This window comes from Phragmites australis, chromosome 15, assembly GCF_958298935.1.
Source record: "Phragmites australis chromosome 15, lpPhrAust1.1, whole genome shotgun sequence".
Classification (NCBI taxonomy): domain Eukaryota; kingdom Viridiplantae; phylum Streptophyta; class Magnoliopsida; order Poales; family Poaceae; genus Phragmites; species Phragmites australis.
This window is the reverse complement of record NC_084935.1, coordinates 20,253,298-20,264,598: the sequence shown is the minus strand read 5'-3', so window position 1 is coordinate 20,264,598 and position 11,301 is coordinate 20,253,298. Positions and strand designations below refer to the sequence as shown.

The following is an 11,301-nucleotide window of genomic DNA, read 5'->3' as shown; positions in this document are numbered from 1 at the left end:
GCGAACCAGGGCTTCACTCGCCAGTCGAAGGTCATGAGCCTTCGTCTTCGCCGGTTCGGGAACTTGAAGATGCGATGGCGCCTGCACCCTTCGACCAACTTTGCTCCATGATTTCCGCGGCTGACGGACGAACTCCTACTACAGAAGCACGATAGCTATCACGCAGCATCTCCAGTAGATTTCGCAGTTCCCTTTGAGTAAGGGGTGGCAGGAGATGTTCCCCAACAACACGAATGGCTTAGATTTGGACTTCCAAGTCCATTCGGCTACACACACGTCTACTCTATCATCATCTGACGAATTATCCTCATATTCAAGTACATTAACACCTGGACAATCCACCTTGTGTTTTTCACTAAACCTTTGAACCTTTCTATGTTCTTTGGCACGGCTTTCTTGAGTCAGAGCTCGCTGCAAAACTTGATTCACATCTGAAAATTCTTGCCCCTCTAACCTCTCTTTGATATGTACATGCAAGCCAACAAAAGCTAACTCAGCTAAATCTCTATCAGAGAGCGAAACATTGAAACATCGGTTTTTTGTGTCCCTAAACCTCCTAATGTACTCAGAAATGGACTCATTATATTTTTGCATAACCGATCTCAAGTGAATAAACCCCAACTCCATATCTCCAGTATAGAAATACTCATGAAATTTTTGCTCAAGTTATGCCCATGTATGAATAGAGTTAGACGCAAGTGAAGTAAACCAAGTAAATGCATTGCCGGAAAGTGACAACGAAAATAAAGCAATCTTAACGCATCACTACTACCAGCTTCATCACATTGTGCAAGAAATTAACCTATATGCTCCATTGTAGTTCTACCATCTTCCCCATTGAATTTAACAAAATCAGGGACCTTAGACCCACGTGGATATGAAATTGTGTCATAATAATCAGGATCTGGTTTTTGATAAACACGTGATTTACCTTTGAGCGCTACCCCAAAATGTTCCCTCAAAATATTAGTCATTTGCTCTTTGATGCTTTCAGGCCTAAAAAGTGTTTCGGCCATAGGCCGATTGAATGACGCATTAGCATGTGGTTGCAGCCTAAAAGATTATTGTTGTGGCGTATCATGAGAGTGTGAATTCACGTGTTGCATATGTGGAGTATTTTGTGAAGGCACATTGAAGTAAGTATGCGGCAACAGACCATAGGGTATGCCAGTACCTTGTGGGGGTATAGGAGGTGTGCTATATGCCACGGTGTTGTAAGTAACTAATGGCATACTTGCTGAAATTTCAGCAGCCCGGCTATTGGCCACATACTGAACTGAACTAGTTATGCTAGATGAAGTAGTCAAAACTGGAAAAACAAATGAGGACACCTCCGGCTTGCTAGTACTCAATGTAGTAAACGGAGGCGATACCATACCAACCGGACCAACATTGGGTCGGCTATGAGTTTCTTGCATTGGCATATTTTGTTATGTAGGCAAAGGTGTTGCAAATTGTGCCGATGAAATTGATTACCATCGTGGGAATTTGAGGTGCTAGTATCATGTAGTTGGGGCTGTTTTTTACCTTTTCCATCTTGCAATTCAATAAACAAAGCCCTAACACGACTAGACAGTACATGATATAGACTTTTAACCAATGTTTCAGAATTATTGAACATAGCAGCACCAACAGACTGATCTACCATATGCGCAATGTGCTCTTTGAAATCATGAGTAGAATCACTTACATCGATCTTTACCTCATGCTTGGCATGGACGATTGACATCGGATCACCCTTCTTGATGACACCTTGATGTATTTTCTGATAGCATGCAAGCATCATCTTCTCAACCTCCCGCTTTTGAGCTTCAATAGCTTGGCGATCCTCCTTGGGAAGCTCTTCAAGAGTAGGCGAGATGATGTTGTCCATGTTGATTTCGGTCCCTCCTCCTTAGACATGGTGCAGCAGGGTGCAGGGGTGTTGACGCCAAAACCCTAGGTATGGATGTTGATGGAGAATCGTCATTCCCAAGCAGAGTCGCCAATTTGTGATGGCGTGAAATTGGGCAACACCTCGCCAACACGGGTCTGTCAAGGATACTTGTCGCTTTTCGCAGCGACACGCGACTTGTTTACAAGCAAACAAGCAAAGGTTTCGACCAGCAATCTTGGGGATCACCATCCGGACGATTTATGAGCAAATCGACAAAGAACTACCACCCGAATCACAGGGATCCGAAGTAGCAACGAAGAACTAACCCTAAATTGTAGGAAATTAAAGGCAAAAATGAAAAGTAGATGCAATAGATGCGATTGATTGATGGATATGCAATCGGCCTCCACCCCTCAACTATTTATAAGGGGGGTATGATCTTGACCCTAGGGAATCGAAGTAGGACTCTATTCCAACCCTAAACACGCTCTGTTCGGCCAAAATTGTGAAAGGGATCTGAACAAATCCATGAATCCACTCTGATTCGATTTTGGACTTAAACACCGGATGGTCCAATGAGAACAAACTCCAGAACACCAAACCATCTGGCGAGTTCACTCGGCTGAAACTCTAAGACTCGGTCTTACACACACTGGATATTCTGACGTCACATTTATACTCACGGAGTATGTCACCGGACCAATATTTGGAGAGAGCAAATTTTTTGCAAATTTTTCCTTTTGAATGCACCGGACGATCCGGCGATCATCAAAGACCTCACTGGACAATTTTCACCAAAGAACATTTTTTCGACTAAAAATCTTCTTCTTCTCACCAGATATTCCAATGATACCCCAAAATCTCCACTGATCATTTCTTCTAGAGAGCAAGTTTTCGGCGCAAATTCACCTTCCACACACTGGATAGTCCGACGTTTTCACTGGATCGATCGCTGGACTATTTTATACAGAGAGTATGATTTGTTGCACCAAATTCTCATACCATTCTCCGGATATTCCGATGTTCAATGAGCCCCTCACCAGACTATTTTTTCCAGAAAGTATGTCTTCTAGCCGAAATCGAACTACAAGCACTGGATAGTCCGGCGATGACACGGTATTGATCACCGGACTATTCGGTGTATACAAAAAATTTGGCTGTGCCATTTTTTGCTATCAACACATGCTCCCTTATTTTTTTGGTAAAGCTTGCGCACCAAAAAATATTTTTACACAGGATAATCACGAATATCTCATCTTCTATTCCAAGTTAAGACTTAGGGCGACACAAACAACATATTGGCCATATGTGCATGTTCTAAGGGCGATGATATTCACACCGGCCATGTACAGTGATATATCTTAGGACGATAGTAAATTACATCGGCCTTGTATAGTTACCTTCTCAAGCATCTTGCCGAATGCTCGAATAATATTTCTTCAAGTATTTCCCACTGATAGCGTGAGGCATATTGTCTCCTTGTACATATTGCAGCTTGTATGAATTCCCAGGCACAATTCCTACAACTTCAAAAGGACCTTCCCAACTAGAAGACCACTTCCCGAATATATTTTCTTTAGACCCAGTAGGTAAAATCATCTTCCAAACTAAATCCCCTATTTGAAACGATTTTACCTTTACTTTCTTATTGTAGGCTTTAGTTACTCTCAACTTATCCTTTTCAATTTCTCTCAGAGCTTTAGGCCTTTCATCATTAAGGTTATTTACTCTATCTATCTTTGCATTATAATAATCAACGGCTGACAAGTCATTTTGTCGTACCACTCTCAATGCGCCAAGATTTACCTCAACGGGCAAAATAGCCTTTTGTCCATACACTAACTCATAAGGAGTAACCTTAGTAGCACTATGCCTAGATATACGATGAGCCCACAATGCTTCACTCAAAACTTCATGCCACCTTTTTGGATGTTCTTCTGTCTTCTTCTTTATAAGTTTAATCAAAATTTTATTGCTAGATTCGGCTTGTCCATTAGCATGAGCATAATATGGTGAGGAATTGAGAAGCTTAATTCTAAGTGATTCGGCAGACTCACGCACTTGATGAGAAATAAAAGAAGAATCTTGATCCGTAGTTAAAGTTTGCGGAATACCGAATCTATGAATAATATGTTTCAAAATAAACTTGATTACCTCTTTATGTGTCATGTTCTTCAAGGGAACGGCTTCGGTCCACTTTGTGAAGTAATTCGTAGCAACCAAAATGAAGCGATGACCTTTGGAAGATGAAGGATGAATTTGGCCAATGAAATCCAAAGCCCATCCTCGGAACGGCCATGGTTTTGATAATAGGATTCAACATAGAAGCAGGAGCTAATTGTATATCACCAAACTTTTGACATGCTTTACATTCTTTATAATATGTACAGCAATCATCAAACATAGTCGGCCAATAAAATCCAGCTCTCCTTATCAACCATACCATTTTCTGAACCGACTGATGTGTTCTACAAATACCTTCATGTACTTCACCCATAATAATTTACTTTGCTCCAAACCTAGAAATTTTAGAAGAAACCCATCTATGGTTGGACGATATAACATCAGTTTGTCATGCAACCACACAAGTACTAGAAAGAACTAATGTCTCAACTTGGTGCATGCATAGTATAAAGATAAAAGATAAACATAATTTTTTAATAAATGCACACCTTGTTTCCGCATCCAAGATACACCGTCTCAAAAAGTCATCGCATATTCTTTCCCTTCACTTTTTTGTGTAAGAACAACACCTATTACTGTGCCATGCTGGCCAACAATGCCCGTTGTCGCCCTCGCTCGCTCTCGACCATATATAAAAGGGGCGGAGCTCCCACTCCACTGCACCACCACCACCACCTCTCCTCACCATCACCTCCTCTTTCCCTCACTCTACTCGAGCAAAGCACCGCTACCGCCACCACACCGGAGCGCTGCCGCTGGTAAGCTCCACAGTCGCCTCTCTCTTCCTCTCTTCTCTAACTGAGACACCCCAAATCCCACATACTTTGGCCGATCTCATCACCACTGTGTCAACCTTCATCGTTAGCCAGCGTCGTTGTCGCCACCATTTCCTCCTTGCCGCCATCGCCGGAGCCATGCCGCTCGCCTCGCTATCGCTTACCAGATCCGCCCCGCTCGGACCGGTTCTGACCCGATCTCGCCGCTAGCTGCCACTCCATTTTGCCGATCGCCAGAACCGACATTGCCCGATCCCACCCTTCGTCGGTCACCACCATCTCCTCCACCCCCCTCTCTGCTCGCCTCCTCCCTCTCGATCTTGATCCAATCAGATCTGAGTTGAACCGACCACCTCCCTCTCCTTATCCTCTCCCCCTCTACTGATAGGTGGGCCTCACCCTTTAGCCGAGCCAGCCATCCACCTCGTGCTGGAATATTCCTCCTTTTCCTTTTTCTGAATTAATCTCCTAATAAATATCCCAAAGCCTGTTTCTCCTCCGTTCTAGCTCCATTTTGGATGATTCTCCTACTGATATTCATCTAAATTCGAGATCTATCCAACCATGTTAATTTCATAATTTTTGTAATCCAACTAGTTTTTAATATAATTTGTTTAAATCATTTACGCGATGTCGAAAACCTAAAATTAGCCCTATAGATAGTTTTACAGTAGTTTTAGTTGTAGATAATTAGATAACTATGACCTAGGCTATATAAGAAATCTTTCTGCCTAGTTTATGATCTAGTTTAATTTATGTAGATAATAATTAAAAGTAATGCTACTTTAGCATAAATAGTAGCTTAATTGGGATAATTAATAATTAAATACCTGTTAATTAGGTAAAATAATAGATAAATATGAATTAGGGAATATGACACATGTGCACTTGTAGTCTAATCGAAAACCCTAGCAAGTCACCTCATAACTAATTAATAATATAATTTCTTTAATTAGATTATATTCACTTTCTCTTCAACTTAGGAAAAAGGATAGAATAATAAGTTGATCTAGTTTCGCTAGATGACCATGCCTAGTGTACCTAATAGTGTAGAATCACCACGTAGACCTCACATTTCCAATTCATATAGCAATAGATAGCAATAGAGCTGCTAGAACCGCTCTCCCTAGTGTTTGTTCCTCGCTAGATATCCATGTAGATCCTTTTCGATCAAGCGCTTATTCCATGTTCGCTTGCATAGATTAGATGAAGTTTTTGAAGAAGACCTTGAGGACCGGACTACAAAGAAGAAGCAGATGAGGACTACAATGAAGGTAAGTCCTACACCGTTGATCATGTTGCACCTATGATTTCAAACACAATCAGTAGAGTCTTGTTTTAAACTATAGTAATATGCAAGCTTAAGTTGTTAACTCTAATTTAAAATGCTAAGATAGTTATGACCTAGCTTGTTATAGTCATGTCTTGTTATTGATTACCTTTATTCCGTTGAAACCCTAAAAGGTCCTCAACATCAACTATATTGATTGTTTGAATGATTGGTTATCAACTAGTATGCTTAGGATTGTACTTAAACAAAAGAATCACCATAATGATATGAATCATGTTTTTTGAAATGTGGTGTGTGTGTGTGCTTGGTGGTGTGAGTGAGTGTGTTAACAAAGAAACTCCAAAGATGATTTGACGGGTGTGAGTAAGATGAGCATGATGCTGGGAGACACTCATCTTGATCGCATAAGAATCGGCTTGTTTTGACATCTCACCCAGCGATCATCGTGCAACCACATGTCTTGTATGGGCAGAACTTGACCCAACCCTTTTCTACTTAGCTCAGTGCCCACTTGAAGACCGTTAGTGGCTACCGGGGCTAGGAGAAGACTCGAGCGATGTACAACCCAAGGTTTGTTTGATCCATGAGATTGCTATGTGGTCCTTTCCTTGATTTATACAGGCCATGTTTGAGCCATGAGGTGGCTAAGTGATCTTCCCCTTATATTATTCTAAGGCCCCTAGTATCTTAATGTCACGTGGGTGGATATTGTGGCTAGCTTGAGAGTGTTGCGTCTTGTTATGCTAGTTTCAACCACGACGGTGGTGTGTGTCTGTGCATATTGTGTGGGTAAAATTGTACAATCTATGTAGAGTATAAATCTATTCGAATAGCCGTGTCTACAGTCATGAATAATGCTACGGTGTGGTTTTGATGATTAGCTCTATGTTGCGAGTATTCCTTAGTGTATGAGTGGGCAGAGTGGCCATGTTCCGGAAACTATATGGTATGTGCTTGAGATGGCGAGGACATGGTGTCCACGAACTATTAAAACTTAAGAACTGATGGGACGGATTGCATCTCCACGAGGGGCAACAACCCCATAATCTTAAATTCAACTATGGTCTTGTCAGCTGTTTTGAAAAGGTCTTTGCAAATTGAACCCCTGCATCAAAAATTGGCTTTCTGCAAAATCTAAACACTATAGCCTTTTTTCTTGTTCTACCCGATTGCATCTACTTATTCCTCTTGAGGTAGGACTTGCAAAGTAACTTATGTACTCACTCTTGCTTTGTTGAACTTCGGATGAAGATTTTGAGAATAACTACACCGATGACGATGAAGATTAGAAGACTAAGGTTTTGCCCACACCCAAGTTACCTTTAGGGCTTAGTATCTACCCGTTGAGTTTCATTGCATCGGAAGGTTTTAAATCAAGTTTAGTTTTCGAAGTATATCTATGATATTCATTTATGTTGAAATTATAAGTATCAGCTATAGATCCAAAAATGGATACTATTTGCACAGGAAGACCTAAAGGTCGGCTCCAACATATGAGAATGAAGTATTACAATAGTCTGACAAAATATTGGAAAATCACAACAGATGAAACATTTAGATGAGCATGAGGCTGGTACCAGGAGTGTCGAAGCTCATGTAAGGAAATATGGAGTAGAAGTTTTCTATCTTGCTGACCTCCCTGACCTGGTTGGACTAAACTCAACAGTGAAGATGCCGGCATTTGAGCTTATGAAAATGGTATCAGACCCTCAGCAAAGCGAGCCACACGAATCCTGGTCGCAGGGTCACCTATCGCAATGGATATCATCTTTTCTAGCCCGAGGACCCTGCCCGGCGCTCGTCCCAGAAGTCCATCGATACCAACCCGCCACGACACAGGTGGAGTCTGTAGTCCTTTACACCGGCGACTCCCAACCCGCCGCCCTCGGCCGTCATGAGGACCATGTTTCCCACACACAAGGGTGGTGGTTTGATCACCGATAGAGCATCCCCGCCCAAATCATACTTGAGGATTTTGCGGCCCTCCTCAATGATGAAGTAGAGTGCGTCTCCGGCGAGCAGACTGGGCCCCATCATGTTGTGGGAATCGATGAAGGGGCCAAGCTGAATTAAGGTCCGCGTGGTCCACTCTCCAGTCTCCAACGAGTAGACGCTGACCCATGTGACACCGTGCTCCTCAGAGGTTCTGGCCGCGAAAACCACGCGGAAGGTCCCCCCCCCCCCACGACAGTCGACGTGGTTGCAGCCGTCCACGGTGCAGAGCACCGCTCCAGTGTTGTGGTTGTACTTGTACAGGAGATTCGGCAGGTGCTGCAGGTTGCCGATGATGGGATTCCAGACGATGAGGCCTGATCGGTCGGTCTCTAGGAGCGCACGGCCGTGGCGGCAGTTGAGGACAAACCAGTTGCGGAAGTCGAAGTGGGGGAAGCCCGGTGTGGAGAACGGGGAGGCGTCGGTGGTGGTAAAGAAGCGGGGCATTGGGTCCCGGTCGAAGCGGTGGTTAGTCAGGAGTGGCGATGTTCGGTGGAACTCGCGGTAGCGGGCTAGCGGCGGAGGAAGACGGGGTCGAGGAAAGAAGTGGGGCATTGGGTCCCGGTCGAAGCGGTGGTTAGTCAGGACTCAGGAGTGGCGATGTTCGGTGGAACTCGCGGTAGCGGCGGAGGAAGACGGGGTCAAAGAGGAGGCTGTGCAAGGTCTTGCGTACGAGGGAGGCACGCATGAGGAATGCAGGCTCGTCCGGCTTGAAGCGGAGGAAGATCTCGCCAACGGCAGCGGCGGCGGCGGCGCGGCCATGGGCCATCTTCCTGCTTGGTCGGTTTCGGTGCGGGGAATGGGAGAGCAAGGAGGTTCGGTGTTAGAGGACGGGAATGGTAGGGCCCAGGGAGTCGGTGCGGTGTTTCGCGCTGGGACGTAGATCTCTCTACCTTTAGGTTGACTTAATTCACGGTCCATAGATCCAACGGTCAAGAGCACGGCCACTCCACTTCCCTCTCCTCGTGCTCGTGGCCACCCTGGCCCTACTCTAGACACGTGTCGTCTGCGCTGTGCCACTGTGACCCTATCTCCTCTGTGTACATCACAACCAACAACCTCGTCGCCTACCTTCAAGGAATTTTTAATACTAGTTAAAAAAAATTTATGAGATAATATATTTGACCATATAAAACATATTCAAAATAACATAAATACTTTAGGTTCCAAAATAACATAAGACAAGAGGAAGGTGGTATGGCTATTAATACTTTATAGTATAATACTCGTAAGTTGCAACAGATTCTAAATCTAGGACTCCTACGTTACAATGTTTCCTAAATCTCCCACACAATATTATTTTACTTTTCACATCAAGAAAATAAAACATTGATGCTAAAAGTAACACTTAATTCATAGAGAAATAGTGCTCTATGATACCTAAGATCCAACATTAAGATAATATCATGATTCTTGATTTCTTATCTAACATGAATATAACAAAAATAATATCACTAACTGGTCATGAACAAATTACGTATAAAAGCATATAAATCTAATTGGTTTATGAATACGAGTTTTGTACAAAATAATAAAAGATAACTGAAACAGGAAACAGTAGTTTAAATAGTATAAGGTACGACACTACACAAGGAACGATCGTAGATAGTATGCAATATATGAGCACATGAATCTCAAAGAAGCAAACCTGAGCAGCATCTGATATCAACAGCAGTAGAAGATCACTTCAGTGAATCCAGCTGCACGAACTTCTTGAAAAGATTTAGAACCTTTTCGGAGAATCATAAAGGTGTGTACTGCTTACTGCTTAGACACTTGTTGATAAACCCATATTCTCAAAGGAAAAAAGCCATAAGCAGTTATTATTTTGTTTTAGCTGCCTTAGGGAAAATACTAACTTATGTAAAGTCGAGTTAAGAAGAAAGTAAAGTGCTCGTGCTTTGCTAAGGCATCCATGTTTCGATTACAAACACTATTGTTATGATAGCATGAAAAGAAGGAAGAAGAATGTGATTAAAAACATGTTGTTCAAAGACAACATATTGCATAGGGATAGTCCCAATCGTTTTGCTCTCGACATGGTTACAAACAAAATTATTAAATTATTTTGTGTCGAACATGACATGAATACAAATATGAAAGTGATGTAGCACATTATAATTCCTGAGTTGTCTACTTTCCTGTAAAATCTCTACAAGGCAAAAAAAAATAAAATAAGACAAGAACTAGGAGAAACAAGACATAACTATGATTAATTATCGTAGAGTTGGCAAGCATAGCATGGACATCAGGTAAGTTCAATAAATCGAATGAAGGGCAAGTTAACAAATAGACCAAAGGCAAACAGGCAGCAATTATTCAAAATAGTTGCAAAACCGGAACCAAAAATTCAGCAGAGGGTGAGACATGCCAAAACCAGTGCTTGGCCGGTTTCTGAACTTGTGATGACAGCAGGAACAGTGTTGGTTCACACGAGAGACAATTGCTAGTTCCTAAACCAAAGCACTAGGAAGTCCTTTCAGCTACCAAGCACATGTGTAGGTTTTTTCCATGTGAAAAGTTTTTTCTTCTAAATTTTTTCTTCTAAAATAACTATCCAGGATGAAAATGGAATCCAAGAAACAAATGACAAATCTTGACTGTAGAAAGGCAATGTACCAGTGTCATTGTGTTTATTTGTCAAGTGTTGAAATCCAAATACAACAGCAAATGTTGAGCCTAATCAAACACAAAAGGGCGCAGAGCATGTTAGGTCCCAAAGTCCCCATTATGTAGGCTGCAGCTCTAGACACGCTGAACTACTTTTCTAAGCTCGATTCCAGGGAAAGTGCATATACTCTGTGTTCTCCAACTAAAACAACACAACGACGTAAATATTAAAGCAGGACAACTATACATTGAGCTTCATAGGTTAAACTATCTAATTCGTACTTCCAGGAAACATGCACATCAAAAACTTGAGGAAAGCTGACTCAAAGTAACATCAACAAAGGTGAAATCGTGCTAGTGCATGTGACACAAACTCTGCTATAATAAAATGACTGTTTATTCATCTGTCAATAACATACCCATCTTGTTACCATGATTGGATCTGAATACTTCGACACCCAACAGACCATAATAGTTCCGATTGCCATGCTTTGAGCTGAGAGGAACATCCACCATTCCCCACTTCAACAGATTGTTGTGTCATTTCCTTCAACTGAAAGTACTGGAACCTG

The 11,301-nt window shown here is 42.3% G+C and overlaps 1 protein-coding gene across 1 annotated transcript; it reads right to left on the bottom strand.

Moving 5' to 3' along the window:
* Positions 1-7,900: 7,900 nt before the first annotated feature.
* LOC133892187 (uncharacterized) lies at positions 7,901-8,566 on the bottom strand. Its single transcript, XM_062332900.1, has one exon. The coding sequence runs from the start codon at positions 8,564-8,566 to the stop codon at positions 7,901-7,903; it is 666 nt and encodes a 221-aa protein (XP_062188884.1).
* Between the last annotated feature and the right edge of the window lie 2,735 nt (positions 8,567-11,301).

Coding starts and splice junctions, on each gene's coding strand:
- LOC133892187 (XM_062332900.1), bottom strand. CDS start 8,566: ATGCCCCGCTTCTTTACCACCACCGACGCCTCCCCGTTCTCCACACCG.